This window comes from Bos indicus, chromosome 21, assembly GCF_029378745.1.
Source record: "Bos indicus isolate NIAB-ARS_2022 breed Sahiwal x Tharparkar chromosome 21, NIAB-ARS_B.indTharparkar_mat_pri_1.0, whole genome shotgun sequence".
Taxonomy (NCBI): Eukaryota; Metazoa; Chordata; class Mammalia; order Artiodactyla; family Bovidae; genus Bos; species Bos indicus.
The window spans coordinates 28431405-28453824 of NC_091780.1; the positions used below are offsets into that span (position 1 = coordinate 28431405).

The window sequence follows — 22420 nt, forward strand, 5'->3', positions numbered from 1 at the left end:
GCCTGAGTGTCCTCATCTGTAAAATGGAATAACAGGGCTTCCCTGGTGGCTCAGTGGTAAAGAATCCACCTGCCAATACAGGAGACATGGGTTTGATCCCTAATTCAGGAAGATTCCATATGCCGTGGGGGCAACTAAGCCCTTCGCCACAACTACTAAGCCTGTGCTCTAGGGCCTGGAAGCCGCCAACTACTGAAGCCCCTACGCCCTTTAGCCTGTGTTCTACAACAAGAGAAGCTACCGCAATGAGAAGTCTGAGCTCCACAACTAGAAAGTAGCCCCTACTCACTGCAGCTAGAGAAAAACCCAAGCAGCAACGAAGACCCAGCACAGTCAAAATAAATAAATAAATAAATGGAATAGCAATACCCACCTATCTCAGGGCTGTGAGGGTGAAATTAGTTCGCAAACATGAAGGGCTCAGAGCAAGGCTCAGCACACAGTGAGGTTCAATAAGCACCATCTACGATCCTATGACGGATGGCCAGTCACCTGGGGACTTTCATCTGCTCACAAACACTGGAGGATGAATTCAGTAAAGGGCTTTGAGGCCTCATCCACAAATGCTTAAGGAAAACAGCTGCAGAAATGACTGGTTGCCCACTCCAGAATGCCCTTCTCTGGCCTAAACAAATTCTATATCATTGCTCCTACTGTTCAACTGAGGAGAGAAAAAAATTCTGATGTCCACACACCTTTTACTGCTCTGCTGTTGCTCTGCCTCTGGAAGGTTCTGTCCACTTGTTTGAGTGACCGTAGTTTGATTAAAGCTCAGGAATATAAAGAATGAAGTCAAAAAGAAGGAAGAGGCACTCAGGCAATACACACAGAAGTAATTTAAATGCTCTTATTAGCCTTTAGCCACCTAGGGACTTAGGTACTATTTATAATAAGAAGTAAAATTTCCAATCTGCATTTAACTTATATTAAAACATTTCTGCATGTGCTCAGACTAGACAGTGTTCCTTAAACGCCTTCTAGGATCTGTTCAAAGATAAATGGAGGCACACAGAAGTTTGTGAGAGTTTTGAATATATAAATATTTGGATTGAGGAGCCACAAGTGGCATCACCAACTCAATGGACATGAGTTTGAGCAAACTCTGGGAGATAGTGGAGGACAGGGAAGCTGCAGTCCATGGGGCTGCGAAGAGTTGGACACGACTGAGCGACTGAACAACAGCAAGGTGGCTTCCATGAATGAGGCAGGAAGAGGGTGAGAAGCAGAGAAGGATATGATGGATAGGGGACTTGGTGATTAACAGGAGGGAGTAAAGGAGAAAAAAGTCACCCCCATGGCCTAAGCAGGGGCAGCTGTTCCGAGATGGGCAGGCCGCATGGGGTGTGGAACTGTTGGGAACAGTGAGGAAGAACTCAGTGGGGTCCACTGAGTCTGAGAGGGCTGCGGTTCTCTGCGTGGAGGGAGCTCAGTGGGTCTGGGCTGGACTCTGGGACATGGGCGTGGCCAGTGCAGGGGTGGGGACACCACCAGGGAGGCAGCTGAACTTGCCCAGCAAGGGTGTGCTCGGCCAGGAGAGATGAGAGTCTGAATCAGAACCCAGAAAATGAAGTGAAAGTGTTAGATGTTCAGCCATGTCAGATTCTTTGTGACCCTGTGGACTATAGCCCATCAGGCTCTTCTGTCCATGGGATTCTCCAGGCAAGATACTGGAGTGGGTTGCCATTCCCTTCTCCAGGGATCTTCTCGACTCAGGGATTGAACCCAGGTCTCCTGCACTGCAGGCAGATTCTTAACCATCTGAGCCACCAGGAGAAGCCCTGAGAACCCACAGCTGGGTCCTAATTCTGGAGCAGAAAGAGTCTATAAAGAAGATCTAGATGAGGATGAACAGAGAGAAGGGAAACCAGGGAGGTGGGCATATAAATGGGCAAATGCACCAGTGCAGGAGGTTTCCACACCCCTGGCCCAACACGCCCAGCAGACAATGAGTGACGACAGGGACGAGCCAAACCCCACACCATGTCTCACAGATGTGTGCCAGAACCTGGACTCACAAGATGTGTGGGGCTTTAACAAAACTTGCTTGCAAACTTGGATGCAAAGCAAAGGTCAACAAACTAACACTAAGACACAGGCGTATGGGGTTATCCAACCACAGTGCAGTTACGTTTGCTGTGAATGACAGGAAAACAACTGATTAAGCCCTTTCTACCTCTGCAAATTCACAACACACAGTGGAATAACTCAGGGATTAAAAAGTGAATCATAATGAAAATGAGAGATCCTTGGAACCACATAAAACATAAAACTTGTGCTGGCTCAGTCATGTCTGACTCTTTGTGACCCCATGGACTGTAGCCCACTAGGTTCCTCTGTCCATCGAATTCTCCAGGCAAGAATACTGGAATTGCTGTTTCCTTCTCCAGGGGATCTTCCTGACCCAGGGATTGAACTAGAGTCTTCTGCATTGGCAGATGAATTCTTTACCACTGTACATGGAAGCCTGTGGGTACATATACATAAACATTTATATATTAAATTAAATATATATTAAAGAGTCAAATTTTAGCAAATGCTGCATCTATTAAGTATACATGCATGTATTTGTACATACTCATATGTGTATGTATATGTATGTATACACAAATATATAAATACACATACATTTTAGCATACACACATCTCAATAGATGTAGCATTTTTGCTAAAGTTTAAGACTCTTTAATGGTAAATTCTAAGCAAAACAGTAATAAAATGGGATTCCCTAAACCTGGAAAATACTATTTAGTCCCAGAAAATTTCAATAAACATTATTCCTAATTATTGAATACACTTCCTTTAAAATCAGGAAGGAATAAAACAGATAAACAACAAGGACCTAATGTATAGCACAGGAAACTACACTCAACATCTTGTAATAACCGATAGTGGTTGAAAGAATCTGAGTCACTTTGCTGTACACTTGAAACTACATTGTACACAACATTGTAATTTACATTACACAACATTGTAAATAAACTATACCTCAATAAAAATAAAGTAAAATAAATCAGGAAGAAAACAAGATGTCTGGTTCAAGCCCTATTCAATACTGTGCTGAAGAGTCCTTGTCAGTTTGGGAAGATAGGAAAAATGAAGAAAAATCAATAAGCAACAAAAAGACTGGAAAGGAAGAAGCATACTGCCATTATTCCCAGATAAGGTAACCCACTAAATAGAAAACCCCAAGCAATCTATGGGCAAACTGTCAGAGTAAATGGAGTTATTAGTAACTGGATGCATGACCAATGAACAGAAGTAAATGTGTTTCTCTATACAAACATTTTAAAATCAGAAAATGTTCTTCAAAAAACTCTACTTTTCCTGTAGTGGGACAAAACTATATGACATCTAGGAATGTATCTAACAAAAATCATACCAATTTTATTGAAAAACACGACAGAAGGATACATAAATGGAAAGATACACCAAAAATGGCCATTCTCAGACAACTAACCTAAAAATACAATGCAGTTACAAATGAATGGCTTCATGTGTCTAAGACAGAGAGAGAAATGGGGAAGGGGGAGGGCAGGGGAGAGTCCACAAAGGACAGAGAAGAGCCAAGATCATTTTGAGAAGAAAAAAGGGGGGCTGATCCTACCAAACACACACTTAATAAAGAAAAAGCATTTAATATAATGTGCTATTGACAATGAGTCAAGCCATACACCAACACAGAAGAAAAGAGACCCCAGAAATAAATGTTTTTAGATACAGATACTCAATATATAACCACATGACTAAATGACCACTAACCTGAGCTGTAACAGCAGATGATGATCTATCAGTGAAAAACAAAACTAGGTCGTATCTCACGCCACATGCATAACTAAGACCCAGGTGGATAAAAACTAAACATGAAAAGCAAAGTTTTAAAGCTTGTGGGAAAAAAATCCAGGAAGTTTATCTGACCTCAGGATGGGAAAATATTTCTTAAATGCAATATAGAAAGGACACTTCCAACAGGAAATGAATCTGACTGCACTGAAACTGAAAACTTGTCTCTGAAAAACGACATCCAAAATGAAACGAAATGACATCCCAAACAAAACTGAATGACAAGTCCCAGAGTGCATGAGATTTTTATGACTAAGGTCATTGTTTAGAACAGAGAACCCCACAGGAAGACAGACAAAACAGATGATTCACTGATGAGAAACACAAATGGCCAATACATTGACGATACAAGACAAGTCAAGAAGAATCTATGGCAAGAACTCTTGGCAAGGATGTGACTGAAGCAAAGGTACCTCTTCCACCGGCCGTGAGAATATTACCTCTTAGTAGAGAAATGGGATGTTTTGTAAAAGGGAAGATGGACCCTCCTTACATCCTGGCCTGTGTGCCTGCTGAAAAGACACAGCATGTGAGCCCAGGCTGATGACTGCATGACTAATCATTCTAGCACTGTTAAAATAGGCTTCCCTGGTGGCTCAGTGGTACAGAATCTGCCTGCCAATGCAGGAGACGTAGGTTTGATCCCTGGGTTGGGATGATCCCCTGGAGAAGGGAATGGCAATCCACTCCAGTATTCTTGCCTGGAAAATTCTATGGACAGAGACTCGCAGGTGACAGTCTATGGGGATGCAAAGAGTTGGACACGACTGAGCGACTCACACACTTACACAAGTAAATCAACTATACTTCAAAAAAACAAACAAACAAACTATACTTCAACAAAAAAATAAAAATAATAAATAAATAAGTAAATAAAAAGGTCGTGCAAAGCAGGTCACAAAGGATGGCCCCCAGAAAAGCCACACTGGGGTCAAGTATAGGTATCACTCCTCCACTGAGTCGTCTCTCTGGCAGGAATTCTGCTCCCTCAGTCAAGATTCTGTCCTGTGGCCCCTCTAATCTTGGGCCTCTCTGCAAGGGCCTGGGGACAGTAAGGCCCTCCAGACAGTTATGCTCAGCTCAGCCATGGTCATCTTCTCCTTTCCTTGAGCTTCTATAACCAGTGTGTGTTGATTTCTGAATGAAGTCAGATCCCTAAATGCATCTCTGAACGCCTGCACGGGCCTGTCTCCATCTTTCTGGCCTTGCTTTCACGTCTTTCTTCACCCACAACTCATCCGTCACATGGACATTTAACAGCTTGAGGTACTGACGTATGACAGACGAATGACAGAGTGAGCATATTTTAAACACAGAATCCAATGAGTTTTGACACATGTGCACACCTGCATAGCCACCACCGTGATCAAGGGAGAGAATTTACCCATGGCCCCAGGATTACTTCCGGCTCCTTTGTTACAAGTAATTCTCTACCTTCACATTCCCTTCTGCCGGTTTTACATGTTCTTTCAAATGGCCTCATCATTCAATTATTATTGAAACATTTCCCATCCTACATACTTTCCTCTTAATGCCCTCTTCCCCTCAGCATATCGGTGCCAATTCAGAGCTCTGAACATAACTAAGTGCTTTAGACACAACCTTCGGTCTCAAGGAGTGGACTCTGCGCCGTCTCCTCCAGGTTGTGTATGCAAAACCACAACCTGCTCTCTGCCCCCCACTCAAGGCAATGGGGCCCCTCTGAAGCCCCTAGTTTGTCTGGGGAGTAGAGTGAAGGTCAGGTCTTTTATTATTTATCCTGGGACCACCCCAGCAAGCCCTCTTCATGATCCTCCTCTTCCCAGACCCTGACATGGAGCCTCGAAAGATCCCACAGTCAAGGGCAGAGGGCTGGGGACTACCTGCTGTAGGTCCTTATCTGAATGTGCCAAAAGCTGGGGGGTCCTCGTGTGAGGGGCCCACCCATGTGGCCCAGCACTCAAGCCCTGCAGGCTCCGCCCCCCCACCACCCCAGCTAACAGAAAGACAACTTTCATCAGCTACATCACAGCGCATTCCCCAGCGATGGCTTCAGGGTATCCACTTGGGGAGGGTCCAGGGCAGCGGTCTGGAAGGAAGAGGGGTGCATCTTGAAGCTGTGTTTGCTGAGCATGTTGCCTTAGACCTTAAAAATGTCCACTGTCAGGACATCCCTGGTGATCCAGGGTTAGGACTCCATGCTTCCACTGCAGGGGGCTGTCCTAGCCTGAGGACTGGAGAAACACTGAGTGATGGAGAGGGGCTCATTCATCCAGGCGAAGGCTTGACCCTCCACCCTTCCCCACTGGGAGGAGGGGTTCCGCCTGTGGGTGAACTGCAGCATCAGCTCTTCCCTGATGTCCAGCCGGCTGCCCACCCTGACCATTCTGGACTTGTCAGCCTTCACACTCCGTCACAAAATATCAATGTTCACTTATTCTCAGGGGCATTTTTATTTCTTCAGCATGGTTAAAAACATACTCAAGATTAAACAATGAGTCTATTTTTCAGGCCCCTAGGTTTTTAGGAAATTGTCTTGCTGGATTTCTTTTTTTTTTTTTTTCTCCTTTAACTTCCTTAGAGACAAAGAAAAGAATCTTCAAGAGAAGTAAACTTATAAACTCAATAATTGATTGATTCCTGGAAAGTTTTATTTCCTTATCCATTGATAAGGTTTCTTTGGATAATTTGTTTTACTACAGTTCCATAAATTAAACCAGATACTTGAAGCGAACAAACAAACAAAAAAAGATCTTTACCTCTATTTTCAATTAGAATTACATCATTATAATATAACTGTAATGATAACTCGGGATATAGCAAAGAATAAAGTTGGGATGGATATACTATCAACCCATGATGATTCATATTCTATCAGTTATGATTCCAATTTTTGTAACCTTTTAAAACTTCTGTTAATATTGATCAGAAAAGATGTCACAATCTTGTGTTGGGTTTGACTTGGCAAAGACCACCATTAACCTACCAAAACATCTTTTTATCATTTATTTTGTCACTAGACATTATTAGGAAGTGAAAGAAAATGAGAGTGTTAGTTGTGTCCGACTCTTTGTGACCCCATGGACTGTAGCCCATCAGGCTCCTCTGTTTGTGGAATTCTCCCTGTGATCTGGGGTTTAGACGTGGTAGGAAAGCTTCAAAGAGACCCAGGGAGCAGGGGGGTTTCAGAGCCTCCAAACCCTCAAGAACAATCTGAGGGAACAGAGAAGCAGCATTGCCATCATCTTCCGGGCTCCAGAGATATTCCTCATCAGACTGGAAGAAGAATCGAGGACCACACTCCTTGTGACACAGGGCAGGTGCTGGGGGCCAGGTCCCTTCACATCGGGCCTCAGGAACCTCCTCTCTCTCTGTGGCCACTGCTCTTTTTGCCAGCCAGTTTCCCAGAGCATGGGAATTCACAGAGAGTTCCCCTGACAGACTGGTCACCATTTCCGGCATCTGAAATGCCTCCTACAGTGGACCCACCACAGGCCCCTGTTCCAGAGAGTGACACTGCCGTCTGTGCCCGCCAGGTGTTAGGTGGTCCTCCAGAGCGTCCAAACCCCCACATACTGTGTCCTCCATACACATACTACAGAGCCCCTATTGTACAATGTAGCGTTAGTGGTAAAGAACCTGCCTGCCAATGCAGGAGACGCCAAGAGACTCAGGTTCGATTTCTGGATTGAGAAGATCCCCTGGAAGAGGGATGGCAATCCACTCCAGTATTCTTGCCTGGAGAATCCCATGGACAGAGGAGCCTGGTGGGCTACAGTCTGTGAGGTCGCAAGGAGTCAGACATGACTGAAGTAACTTAGCATGCATGTGCCATAGGACCACCATCAAGGGCTCCTTGCACTGTAGCCTTATTTTTCAGAAAAAGTTTAGCAGTTTAGTTTCAGGGAAAAGAGGAAAAGAATTGGGTTCGTTGTTCAGATGCGTGTGTAAGTGGCCAATTTTGATTTTCAGGAGCAGGAAAAACTTGTAGGGAGAAAAAGAAAGAAGTGATATAAACAATTTTCCATGCCATTAAAGAAAAATCAGATGCTGTACATAAGAATAGACTTCCATGGGAAACTGTAACATTTCTTGCTCCAAATATCTTTAAAAAGGCAAAATAAGTACCCATCTGTTCTCTGATGGTATAATAGCAAAAATGTTGGCTCAGCCATAAAAAAGAACGAAATAATGCCATTTGCAGCAACATGGATGCAACTAGAGACGATCATCCTAAGTAAGTCAGAAAGAGAAAGACAAATACCAAATGATACCACTTACACGTAGAATCTAAAATATGGCACAAATGAACATATCTGTGACTCAAAGACATAGAAAACACACTTGTGGTTGCCAAAGGGAAGGGGAAGGATTGGGAGTTTGGGTTTAGCAGATGCAAACTATTATATATAGGATGGATAAACAACAAGGTCCTATTGTATAGCACGGGGAGCTATACTCAATATCCTATGATAAACCATAATGGAAAAGAATATGAAAAAGAATGTACCTATAACTAAGTCAATTGGCTGTACAGCAGAAATTAAACACAACACTGTAAGTCAACTAGAGTTCAATAAAATCAAACGCTGGAACAGCAGTGACACACGTCATATCAATATTTGTGTCGACCTCTTTCAACCATTCAGCAGTGCTTCACAGAGGTCGGAGGCAGAAAGTGAAATGGTTAAAATGGAAAATTCAAAAAACAAAACCTTTAAAGTGGAAATTTCTAACTGTTTAAGGGGCTTCCCTGGTGGCTCAGATGGTAAAGAATCTGCCTGCAGAGCAGGAGACTTGGGTTTGATCCCTGGGTCAGGAAGATTCCTTGGAGGAGGAAATGGCAACCCACTCCAGTATTCTTGCCTGAAGAATCCCATGGACAGAAGAGCCTGGTGGGCTACAATCCATGGGGTTGCACAGAGTTGGACATGACTGAGTGACTTTCACTAACTGTTTACAATGCTCTCCAGAAAGATGTCCCCTGTTGCATGTGCCCAGCTGCAGGGACCAAGAACTGAAAGGAACACGGTTAAAAGAACATTCCCAGGAGAAATCTCAGGGATGGAGTGGGAGGCAGGAGCGAGTGAAGCCTGGGTCACCTTCAAGGTCAGTCGCACGGCGTTGCAGTCCTCGCGCAGCGGGTTCAGCTTCAGCGTCTCCCCGAGGTTGCTGCAGCCGGACACCTGATGCTGGGTCTCGCAGCAGACACATACCTCCACACTGTCGAACTTTATCTGGACAGGGGAACACAGACAGAGCTCAAGGTTAGAACCTGGCGTGTGGTTCCTAACAATAAGGAACATGGGACAAGCATCCTATCTCATTTTCTTTACATAATAAAGTCAAGATGAATTTTTTAACAGACAAAACTCACCAGAAATACCATTAGGAATTATTTAAAATTCCTATTTTCAAAAGCAATTAATAAAAAAATAAAATATAAGAAACCTAAGCTATAAAGTTAGGATTTCCCAGGTGGTGCAGTGGTAAAGAACCCACCTGCCAATGCAGGAAACGTGTGTTTGATCCCTGGGTCAGGAAGATTCCCCCGGAGGAGGAAATGGCAACCCAGTCCAGTATTCTTGCCTGAAGAATCCCATAGACAGAGGAGCCTGGTGGGCCACAGTCCATAGGGTTGCAAAGAGTCAGACACAACTGAAGTAACTTACCACACGTGCACTCACATAGTAGAGATTAAAAGAATATGGGTAGCTCTGCAGCCATAAATTTTCAAATCTAGAGGACACAGATAATTTCCTAGCAAAATACAAGCTATGATACCTAGTCCATAAGTAAACCTAAAGACCAATAACCATAAAAGAGACTCAGTTCAGTTCAGTTCAGTCGCTCAGTCGTGTCCGACTCTTTGTGACCCCATAAATTAAAGTACGCCAGGCCTCCTTGTCCATCACCAACTCCTGGAGTTCACTCAAACTCATGTCCATCGAGTCGGTGATGCCATCCAGCCATCTAATCCTCTGTCATCCCCTTCTCCTCCTGCCCCCAATCCCTCCCAGCATCAGAGTCTTTTCCAATCAGTCAACTCTTCGCATGAGGTGGCCAAAGTAAAAGATATTAGAAAGTCCAAAATGGTATTTCAGGCTGAGTTTGCTACTGCTATTGCTAAGTCACTTCAGTCGTGTCCGACTCTGTGTGACCCCATAGACGGCAGCCCACCAGGCTCCCCTGTCCCTGGGATTCTCCAGGCAAGAACAATGGAGTGGGTTGCCATTTCCTTCTCCAAGGCATGAAAGTGGAAAGTGAAAGTGAAGTCGCTCAGTCGTGTCCAACTCTTAGCGACCCCATGGACTGTAGCCTACCAGGCTCCTCCATCCATGGGATTTTCCAGGGAAGAGTTCTGGAGTAGGGTGCCATTGCCTTCTCAGAGGCTGAGTTTGCTCTGACCTTTAATGAAAAGATTATTCCTATGTTTTAAAACAATTTCAGAGCAAGAGATAAAGAAGAAAATACCACAGTTACCTTATAAAGCTAGTTTAACCTTACCCACAATTCTGAAAAGGAAAAACAAAAGCTCCCCACTCCTACCACAAACCAAAAGGTCAGCTTCTCCTTTCAAACATGAAAATATTCTAAGCAAAACAGTGGCTCCTTGAATCCAAAGCTGTATTAAAGGAATTATATTCCACTGCTGTACTAAAAAGTATTGAATGCAAACTATACAGCCCAAGTCTAAATGCCTACAAGAAAGGGAATTTATAGATTCATAAAACAAAAGAGTCCAGGGTTCGGAATTCATGCATGGTGGCAAGCAGGTACTGAAATGTTCTCAGCGCTTTCTCAGTCTCCACCGGCCCTTTCCTTAGGGTTGGCTGTATGCTCAGAAGGAATCTCCTAAAAATACATCTGGAAGCTTAGCAGCCTTAGTGGTCAGTGTGTGCGTTCTAAATGCTATAGCCCCAGGCCTGGCTGGCCGTGCAGCACAAAGGAGAGAGGAAAACTTAGTTCTGTTAAACATCATGTATTTACTTGTTCCCAAAACCTAGGTTACCCTGAAAAATATCCAAGTTTCATTTTAGAAATAGGATTCTGGAACAGTGGTAAATCAATCAAGAAAATCTGTTCCAGGGACAAATCAAAGGAGAAAAATCATACAATCTTATAAATAGATCTCAAAAAACTAGTGCCTCAAATTTAGCAGGCATTCATGGTAAAAACTCTCAGTCACTTTCAAGAATAGGAGAAAATGACTTAAATCTGATAAGGCTTTTACCCGGCAAATATCAAAAGCAAATACCATTTTAAAAATATTTATTTGTTTTGAAGGACTGCACCGGGCCTTTGTTGCTGTGCACAGGGTTCCTTCGGTAGTTGTGATACATAGGCTTAGCTGCCCCACAGCCTGTGGAATCTTCCCGGACCAGAGATCGAACCTGTGTCACCTGCACTGGTAGGTGGATTAACCACTGGACCACCAGGGAAATCCACAAATACCATTTTAACTGGAGAAATATGAAGGCAATTCCACTAAGATCAGGAATAACACAGAGGAATGACACCCGTGGCCACAATTCTGCATTGTTTTAGGAGAGCTTGCTAATTTAAAGATAAGAAATGACTGCAAACTGTGTAAATACTGGAGAAGATAGAACTGTCTTTCCAAACGCGATCAAATATCTAAAAACAATCTAAGAGACTACACTAAAAATGATGGCAATTAAGAGTATTTGTTCAAAGAAAACCCAGAAGAAATGCCCCATGTAAGTGATTTAAACAATCTTGAGGGCATGACTTTCTGAGTCTGCTTATGAGTCTATCCACAACTCTACTCTTTTTCCATCTAACAAACACTTTACTTGTTTCACTAAAGAGTATTTGTTGCATTGATTATAATAAATATGATACTGTGCTGTGCTTAGTTGCTCAGTCCTGTCTGACTCTCTGTGACCTCATTGGCTGTAGCCCACCAGGCTCCTCTGTCCATGGGTATTCTCCAGGCAAGAATATTGGAGTGGGTTGCCATGCCCTCCTCCAGGGGATCTTCCCAACCCAGGGATCAAACCCAGGTCTCCTGCATTGCAGGTGGATTCTTTACCGTCTGAGTCACCAGGGAATACCAAGAATGCTGGAGTGGGTAGCCTATCCCTTCTCCAGGGGATCTTCCCAACCCAGGAATTGAACTGGGGGTTCCTGCATTGCAGGCAGATTCTTTACCAGCTGAGCTACCCAGGAAGCCCAAATATGATACTATTAATAACCAATTAAAAATAAAAATGGCAAAAATATTCTATTTAAAGTAACAATAACAAGTAAAAGATAAGAGATTAAACATGGAAATTTAATGATATGTGAAGCTATGTATAAAATGCTATTAAATGGCAAAAACTCAGGTACAGGAGATGTAGGTCATTCTATCTGGCACCCATACCATGGAGCCCTCCTCCCAGACTGGAGAATCTTTTTGTGAATCTTCCACTTTTCCCAGAAAGGCTTCCCTGGCCAGCACTCCAGAGAGAGAGCAGGCAGGTGTCCCAGGCTCCACCTGTAGGACATGATACCTCTACAGGGCACTCTAAGTGGAAGCTTGGGGCGTGCACTGAACTGGCTCCACCCTGGCTCTGTAAGTAGCAGACATGAACCACTTCCAGAAGGGCAGGAGCTGGGCTCTGGGGGCAGCATCCAGAGCCCATGGTCAGCATGGTCAGACACAAGCCCAGGGCTGACGACAGGGTCACTCCCAACAGCAGCTCCTCAGTATGATTTGGAACACTGCTCCCTTCCTGGCTTTGTAGCCCCCAAATCTGATTTCTGGCCATCCTGGAGACTGAGCTTTAGGGGGTCCCATAATAACTCCTTCAGATGGATAACAGCTCCAGTTGTTTCTTTGAAACTCAGAACTGGGACTGACACATACGGCCTGAATCCGTGGAGGGCATGGTTGGCTCCCACGTGGAAATCTGTGACATCTCCGAAATGCTGGCCCTTGCCAGAGATGCACAGATGGCTCAGCGGTAAAGAATCTGCCTGCCAATGCAGGAGATGCAGGTTCAATCCCTGGGTTGGAAAGATCCCCTGGGGAAGGAAATGGCAACCCACCGAAGTATTCTTGCCTCAAGAATCTCATGGACAGAGGAGTCTGGCGGACTAGAGTCCTTGGGGTTGCAAAGAGTTGGACACGACTGAGCACTCACCCACTCTGGAATCCAAACTGAGTCCCAGGGGGTCGATGTGCAAAAGCGTTTTAAAGACTATTTGGAATAATAAACATTCAAGAATTAAGCCCCCAAACTGGGAAAGAATGGTAACCTGAGAAGTAGATGTCTTAACACACTAGAGCTCAGCTGAGGACATCTAGGTGGCTTGAAATAGCTGCCATCTCTTTCAAATGCTCAACTGGACTGAGGTCCCTGGTCTCCCTCACCTACTGATGACTCTGGTAAAGATTCCAAGACCTAGAGAGAAAAGTCTAGTTGGAACAGCTTGGCTGAGCAACAATGATGCACACATCGGGGCGGAGGTAAGCTGCCCCCAAGAACACAGGACAAATATCCTTCCAAAAGCTGCTCTGGCTTAGAGTCCAATCAACCCATAAGAGTAAGCCATAGGGTCTTCCTTGGTGGTCCAGTGGCTGAGAATCTGCCTGCAAATCAGGGGACACAGATCCAATCCCTGGTGAGGGAACTAAAATCCCACATCCTTTGGGACAATTAAGCCTGCAAGCCACAACTACTGAAGCCCATGCACACTCTAGAGCTGTGCTCCCCAACAAGAAGCCACTGCAATGAGAAGCCTGTGCACCACAACTAGAGAGTAGCCTGTTTGCTGAAACTAGAGAAAGCCTAGGCAGCAACAAAGACCTAGTGCAGCCAAAAATAAATAAATAAATACATTTAAAATGAAGCCATAAGGAAGGCACCAAGCGGGTGTCTTCCTTTCTCCTTCCCGTGGAAACATACTGGCCCTGAGCTCCCCCTGAAGCTGGCACGTGCCACAACACTCAAGCAGGGGTCAACGCCTGGGGCTCCACTGAGTCCTTGAGCTCTTAGCAGCACCAGGACAAAGTCTGGCTTTCCTGAGCGAGCCTGTGTCCCCACAGCTCAAAAGCCTTGAGGAATGATTGCATATGACCACGGCCCCACCTTGGCATTGACTCCGAGGCTGCTAACGTAAATGGCTACACAGCTTTCTGGGGAGGGAGAAGAGAGAGACTGGGTTTGGGGGGGTGCAGTAGAAGGATGGTTCAGCACATTGAGTGACCCGTTATCAACCTCAGGGGATGACATTAATCTCGTCCGTTACTTCACTGAGGCTGTGATTAATTCTGAGACAAATTCTGGAAGCCTTCTGATGAGGTCCGTGACCTCGGCGTCTTGGTGTGCGGGGGCTGGCAGATTTATCTCAGGATGTCCCTCCGTGCTCGGGTCACTGGGACCCACGTGATAGAGCTTTGCGGTGATTTCGCATGAATCTCTTTGCAACACTGAAAAGCCAGCCTGGCCCCGAACCCCTCTAATTAATGGCCTGTCAGCCTGACAGGGAGGAGAAAGGGCCCAATGGAAAGGGAGGGCCCAGGGGCCCGTGTGTACAATGCTCCTGCCATGCCCAGCCTGACACTGAGTGGGGTGGGGGTCCTCAAGGCTGGGTTTGACCAGTTTTCCTCCAGCACCTGTGGCTTCAAACAGGTCAGGACCCTGAAAGTTCCCCCTAGGCTTGTTCTTCTAATGTTGTTGTTGTTCAGTTGCTGTCATGTCCGGCTCTTTACAACTCCATTGACTGCAGCATGCCAGGCTTCCCTGTCCTTCACTTTCTACAGGAGTTTGCTCAAACTGGTGTCCAGCCACCTCATCCTCTGTCATCTCCTTCTCCTCCTGTCCTTAATTTTTCCCAGCGTCAAGCTCTTTTCCAACGACTCGGCTCTTTGCACCAGATGGCCAAAGTACTTGAGCTTCAGCTTCAGCATCAGTCCTTGAGTTCTTCCCAATTCATTAAAATTTAAATTTTCATCTTTAAACTGACAGATTTTTTGTCCTCATATTGCTTTCATGATGCTGCTTTCCTCTGTCAAGGAAGCTTGACAGTGATGGTGGACCAATGTTTCTGAATCCCACTTTGCACATAATTAAGTGCGCTGGAACACAGGCGTGCTGCTGATGACAGCAAAACGCTGCTCTGTTCTCTGGTTCTCACTGCACTTTAGAACATGCATCACAGGGTCAATGGGGAACATCCACTAACAAAACTTCCTTAAAACCCAAAGTCTGTTGAGGAGCTAAGGTTTTGTGTGTTTTTTAAAATTGTGTGTGTGTATAAAGCATCTAAGGCAAACAATATCTAATTCCAGAAGATAGAAATTTTATTATAAAAATCATACAATGAAGCTTTTAAACCTTTCCCTGACCTTTCAGGGAAAACTAGGACCTGCTTTTTATTCAAATCATCAGACATTTCACCTTTATTTTGGTCTTGATTTCATCACAGTCTATCTGTTTGCTAATTTAGCTGTTGTCTCTACAACAGATGCTCAAATTATTTGTGGAATAATAAATCTAACAGAGGGCACAGCCTTTACATTTTTCATCACATGAGTGCCAATGCGAGAGAGACAGGCAGAGACAGACAGAAACAGAGAGACAGAGAGAGATAGAGAGTGACAGAGACAGGGTGAGACAGAGAGAAAGACAGAGACAGACAGAGATAGAGTGTGACAGAGACAAAGAGACAGACAGGGAGATACAGAAGGGGGAGAGAGAGACAGAAGCAGAGAAAAAGAGACAAAGAGACAGACACAGAGAGAGAGACAGAGCTAGAAGGAGAGAGAGCACTAATCTGCAAGTGGAGAATCTGAAGGGGCCATTGTAACCTTCCTGTCAGGGAGCCAGTTGTCCCCATAGGACATGGCAACAATTTCTGCCATCCTAGGAGTCTTTACAAGATCTTTTTGTTCAAATGACACTTTCAAGGGCGGCAGAAGTTGATAAATTATGAATGTTCACAGCAGCCTCCCTGCTGATCAGGGAAACGAGGCTGCTGGTCTTGAGATGTTCCCACCACAGGAGAGGCCTGGAGCCAGCTGGACCGCGGGGGTGGGGACTTCATCTCCTCCCTGCCTTTTGTTAACAATGCAGAAGTGTGTTTTGGGGGCCAGACTCTGAGAAGTCATTAGTTAGCATCGTAATCAACGCAGAGCCTGACTTGGCCTGCAGAAGCAGACAGAGGGCGGAACACGGTTAACAGGAACACAAGGCACATTTAGCATTTCTGTTCCACAGAGACCCAAGTGAGGATGTTTGGAATAACAGAAACATCATAAAGAACTAAAATGAGGTTCTGTGGCCAAATTAACTGAGGGAAATAGTGGTTTAGAAAATGAAACAGGGGCTTTGCTGGTGGCTCAGTGCTAAGTTCAATCCCTGGTCTGGGAAGATCCCACATGCCATGGAGCAACTCAGCCCATGCACCACAACTACTGAGCCTGTGCTCTGCAACAAGAGAAACTGCAGCAATGAGAAGCCCGTGCACTGCAACTAGAGAATAACCCCCATTCGCAGAAACTAGAGAAAGCCCAGCAACGAAGACCCAGCACAACCAAAATATAAATAAATTATATTTAAAAACAAAACAAAAATGAAACGGCCTCTCTCCTGCGTGGCTTCTCAGTCTGTCAGTCTTTCCCTGCTTGTCACCACCACATGGCAGGGGACCAGGGACCCGGGTTGCCTGCATTCCTGTTCTCCCTCCCTCCACCTCCCTCCTTCTTTCTAAAATAACATCCGTCACATCGTCCACACCAAACGCTCCCAAGAGCCATCGGGAGAAAAGGGGAAGAAGGAGTGGAGGGGCTGCTTTCCCTCCTGGGCCCCAGCTGTGGGGGCGACCACAGGGCGGTGGGGCTCCCCCAGGCTCAGCCCCCAACCCGGGATTGCTGTGCTTCCAGACACAAATGCCTGTCAGCTTGTGTTGGTTCATTCTTTGAGCGTAACGAACCATCCATCAAGAAGAGCCTTTTCATTGTTTTCTGGTCTCTAGTCCAATATAAGGGCATGTGACCTTCAGTGGTGACCTTCAGAGTTACAAAAAAGTCCTGCTCAGGGCCCCGCCGTGCTTCTCTGGGTGAAACTGGAAGCTCCCGTCAGCAGCAGAGCCCCGGTGAGTCCTTAAGGAATGACTTCTGTTCATTGTTTCAGTGGTGTGAACACACCAGAGACAGGGGTAGAGATAAAATATATGTGGGGGGCAGATAAGAACCAAGATGGGATGGGAGGATGTGAGCAGGGCACCTGGACACTGATTTTTCAAATTTCATTTTAATCTTGGGGTGGGGGCAAGGGGGAGAGGAGACTCACCTAGTGTGAGGGTGAAATTGGGGAATGGCACATTACAATTTCAGTTTCTGGCTTTGCTTGAAGTTTCCCAGGGCTCCCAAGGCTCCTGGGTCCTGGGCTGGAGTGAGCTTGCTTCTGGCTTCATCCTCAGTCGCTGGGGGTGAGGGATGTGTTTTCTCCTTTTTGTGAGGTGAGGGGCCCTCCCCTCTGCTCTCCATCTGCTACAGCCAGACTCCTCACCTGGCACCTTGGTGCCCATGCCCTTGGTCTTGGCGAGCTCTCTGCTTTGACAGGGGGCATCTCATGGGCTCTGGGGGATGCGGTCACCAGAGTGACTGGTGCTCCCATCAGGTGAGTCACTAACACCCTCGAGAATCGGTCAGTTTCAAGCACTGTTTTTCCTTCTAGAGAGCACGTTTCTAGCAGGTATTGGTGTCATTCTTCTGTGGCTCAGTCGTGTCCAACTCTTTGCAATCCCATTGGCTGCAGCACAGCAGGCTTCCCTGTCCTTCACCATCTCCCAGACTTTGCTCAAATTCATGTCCACTGAGTTAGTGATGCCATCCAACTATCTCATCCTCTGTCACCCTCTTCTCCTCCTGCCCTCACTCTTTCCCAGCATCAGGGTCTTTTCCAATGACTCGGCTCTTCACATCAGCTGACCACAGTATTGGAGTTTCAATTCAGCATCAGTCCTTCCAATGAATATTCAGGGTTGATTTCCTTTAGGATTGACTGGTTTGATCTCCTTGCTGTCCAAGGGACTCTAAAGAGTCTTCCCCAGCACAACAGTTTGAAAGCATCAATTCTAGCAGATATTAGAGGTCTGCTAACTGCAACACTGGCTGAGCTGGCCTGGCTGCAGCCGGTGCCCCTGGGGCCAGGGTGAGGGGTGGGGGACAGAAGGGTCACCTGGGAGGCCGGCCCTGGAGCACATGGACCTCAGCTCCCTGCCAGGCCAGCCCCCTCCATCCGAGGGCACATGCTCTGGAGATGGTGTGGCTGACATACTGGGGAGGATGCAAGAGGGGTTCATCACAGCTGATGCCTGCCCCTCCCAGCTCCCTCCCTGCCCTGTTCCCTGACACTTAAGCAACCCCAGCTCAGAAGACAGAAGGGTCCACACAGGAGAAGTTTACATTGTGTTGATACTTGGGGGTCTCCTGGGGAGTGCTGGGTGATGGACCAGGGTCCCCATTGTCAGGACAGACATGGTTAAGCTCCCAGGAAATGCAGCAAGTCTGCTGCATTTCCATGAGTGGTCCTGGGAGGCAGGGCAGTGAATCAATCTTGCCCACGGCTTTCACTCAGATCTAGGTATAGGAATGAGGCAACATGATCCAGTGGTGGCTGGAGACTGGAGGGATGTGAAAAGGTCCCCAAGTGTCCCAGCCATGAAGTCACATGAACAGAACCATGAGAAGACAGTGCCAGGCAGGTGTCAAGTCCAGTGGGAAGAAATCCCTGGGTCAGAGTCCTTCCAAGTCCACGGAGACTGGGGGCACACAGCCAGGACTGAGATGGCTAGCTCTGTGCACTGCACACCCCTGGGCTTCCCGCTCTCAAACTCCAGTTACCCTTAGACCTGGTCTCTGCTGCTCCCATCCCAGAAACCCCCCACTCCTGCTCTCCAGCATCACTCAGGCCCCAGCCCACCTGTCACCTGCTCAGAGAAGACTGGGCTACCTCCACACACCAGACTGCTCCTTTTCTTGTAGTCCTTCCTGTTACCTGTCTCTTCTGTTTGCTCCTCTGTCACCCACCTCTCTGCCTATAATGTGAGCCACACAGAGGATACAGAGTCAGGACTCATTTGAGTTGTCACAGCACCCAGGACATTTCAGACATGGGGCTCTGCATCTGTGTTTCTGTGAAAATATATTATCCAATGAATATAAGAGGAAATGGACACAGGACAGGTGAGTATTTATATGGAACCACTGTCGGCTGGGCTTCCCTGGTGGCTCAGTGGCAAAGAATCCACCTGCCAGTGCAGGAGATGTGGGTTTAATCCCTGGGTCAGGAAGATCACCTGGAGAAGGAAGTGGCAATCTACTTCAGTATTCTTGCCTGGGAAATCCCCTGGACAGAGGAGCCTGGCAGGCTACAGACCATGGGGTCACAAATGAATCAGATACAACTTAGTGACTCAACAACAACTGTTGGCTTACTTTAAACATATCAGTTCTTGTTTTGCTGAGAATTTCTTCTTTGCTGGGGAACTTTGGGATTTGGACTTGACTTTCAAATTGCTGTGTTAGCCATGACATCCGTTTGCTGATGATAATGACAAATTCACATGCAGATGAACTAAAAAAGAATTGTTACTCTAGAGGGGACAATTCTGTGTCATCATGACAAACTGCAAAGAACAGTCCAATACCAAATTTCTTGTGAAGCCAAGAGAGGCTGAGACTCTTCTTGACCCATGATTAGTAGAATAAAATCTATAGCTCTCAGCAACAATGGAAACCTGGAAGGAGATTGTGGCTGAGGAGACCCTGAGTGGACCTGTGTACTTTCAGCTAAGTTTTCTTTCATCTTTAAAGCCGCACATTTCCAACAACCCCAGCCGAAGGCCGCATCCTCTCCTCATTTACTATTCATCATGATGAAGCTGAATCAGGGTTGCCCTGGTTACGGTGGAGCTCCTCTGAGGTCTGTGGCTTTGTAATTAGTGTTGGCTTGGTTACTGGGTGCTTTCAATTTTGAGATTAGAGTGCTAGTAATAAATGTGGCTAGAAGCATCATGAAAAAATTCTAACAGGCTCTGGGAAGAATAAAATAGTCATAGAATCAAGGTCCTCCAAAATGGACCACTGAGGATCTCAAGCTGTGGTCCTGATAAACCTAGTAATGAGAAATAAAATGGTAGAGGCTTCCCAGGTGGCTCAGTAGTAAAGTACCCACCTGCCAATGCAGAGACACAGGTTCAATCCCTGGGCTGGGAAGATCCCATGGAGGGATGGCAACCCACTGTATTATTCTTGACTGGAGAATTCCATGGACAGAGGAGCCTGGGAGGCTGCAGTCCATGGGGTAGCAAAAGAGTTGGACACAACTTGAGAGACTGAGAATGCAAAAATAACAGAAAACTTTTTACACACTGCTATATTTAAAATGAATAACCACAAAGACCTACTGTATAGCACATGGAACTCTGCTCAATGTTATGTGCCAGCCTGGATGGAAGTGGGGGTAGTCTGGGGGAGAACGGATACATGTATGTGTATGGCTGAGTCCCTTTGCTGTCCACCTGAAACTATCACAACATTGTTAACTGGCTATACCACGATACAAAATGTTTCCGATGTTAAAAAAAAAATTTAAGAAGAAAAAACAAAAAACAATAACTGAATCATGAAACTATTAGTTAAATGACGTCAGCTAAATGAATTGGGCTGTCACACACAGAATGTTAAGTCTGCTACCAAGACCTTGCTTGTCCCAGCATTCAGCAAATGTTCTTTGAGTTTCTGCCATAACCTCATTCTGGACCCCAGGAGGAGGAGGAGTCCTGGGGAGCTTGGAGGACTGGCAGAAGGGAGGATGACAAGGGATGTGGCCTAAGAACAAGGGTTTCCAGAAAATAAGAGAGGGTGGTACCCTGAGCAGGCAGGAAGCAGACTGGATGCTCAGAACTCAGTCTGGTCCCTGTGCAGAGGCCCAGCACCCTCACCAGGCTAAGATAAGGATACCCGGCTGCAGGAATCCAAAGTGTCTGTGAGCATCTGGGGACACGTGTCCTGTGTCCGAAGCCTGGTCTTTAAGTTGCCTGGAGTTGAGGTGGGTCTGCTGCCAGGGGGTGAAAGGGATGAAGGGCACATTCAGGGTGAGAGGGTCTGAGATGCTATCCCCATGCCTACACTTGTAAGGGACATGCAGAGTGCGAGGGGCTCTAGGATTCGTTTGTGCCCCAAGTGGTCCCTAGAAGAACTAGAACCCTAAGCAGCTGCATCTGGAGGGGAGGTCCCGGGGAGGATCTCAGACCTCAGCAGCTAGTGTCAGCCCAGGCTCACAGCGGGGTGGGCCAGGGGCCAGCACAGAGCAAGTGCCACCCCGCCCACTTCCCACGCTGTGATGCTCAGTCTGGGGCCCCAGACCCAGATGCCACCAGGGACAGAAAAGTAGAAGATAGAAAGGGGAGAAGTGCTCAATACGTCCTGGAATGAGGTAACATTAACCCTGGAAAGATTGTTCTCAGCTGATAAGAGACCAATATCACAACACAGTGATAAGGGTCATGTTTATTTTTCCTACATCAGGGGACCCAGGCCAAGTCAAAAGTGAAAGTGAAGTGAAGTTGCTCAGTCGTGTCCGACTCTTTGAGACCCAGTGGATTATAGCCTACCAGGCTCCTCCGTCCATGGGATTCTCCAGGCAAGAATACTGGAGTGGGTTGCCATTTCCTTTTCCAAGTCAAAGGGAGGTATAAAAAATGAAGAATGTGTTCCTGCTGTTCTGAGGCACCCTGTAAAAATGTCAACACACCACATAAAATATAGGTGAACAGGACTGAGACCAAACATTGTTCATAAGCATAAATATAAATAGGCTAAACTTACCAATTAAAGGAAACAGAGATCTTGAAAACATTAAGCTATATGAAATTAGCCAGACACAAAAACACACATATTGTATGATTTCACTCCTGTGACGTCCCTAGAGGTATCAAAAATCTCAGAGGCAGAAAGTAGATGGTGTTTTCCAGGGGCCGAGGGAGAGAGGAGGCGGGTAGTTAGTGTTTAGTGGGACAATTTCTGTTTGGGAAGATGAAAAAGCTATGGAAATGGATGGTGGTGACAGCTGCACAACAGTGTGAACGTACTTAATGCCACTGAATTTCATGATTACAAATAGTTAAAATGGTACATGTTATGTGTATTTTACCACAATAGAAAAAAAAGTGGGGGGAAAAGACGTCTACCTTTATAAGCTGATTAAAATGCCACTTAATTATGAACTCAAACATGTAATCAAGAAAAAAAATCAAGATGAGATGTTCTCCCCACACCTACTCTCGTAAGGGACCTGTAGGATGTAAGTGGCCCTAGAATTTATTATCATTGTTACCATTGATATAATAGATAAAACTTTTCTTATAGAGAAATATAAGCTTTTAAAAATATTAGACAATATTTATGGAAGAATACTAAGAACTATTTTAGCCCACCAGGTTCCTAAGTCCATGGGATTCTCCAGGCAAGAATACTGGAGTGGGTTGCCATATCCTACTCCGGGGGATATTCCTGACCCAGGGATCGAACCTGCATCTCCTGTGGTTCCTGCACGTGGGCAGATTCTTTACTGTTGAACCA

At 45.9% G+C, this 22420-nt stretch overlaps 1 protein-coding gene across 1 annotated transcript in view; it reads right to left on the bottom strand.

Annotated features, from left to right (window-relative positions):
• Positions 1-22420, bottom strand: part of ENTREP2 (endosomal transmembrane epsin interactor 2) — a 241270-nt gene that overhangs the window by 27500 nt on the left and 191350 nt on the right. Inside the window, exon 4 of the mRNA XM_070775270.1 lies at positions 8922-9056. Coding sequence (XP_070631371.1) covers positions 8922-9056 — 135 coding nt within the window. The remainder of the gene's footprint in view (positions 1-8921; positions 9057-22420) is intronic.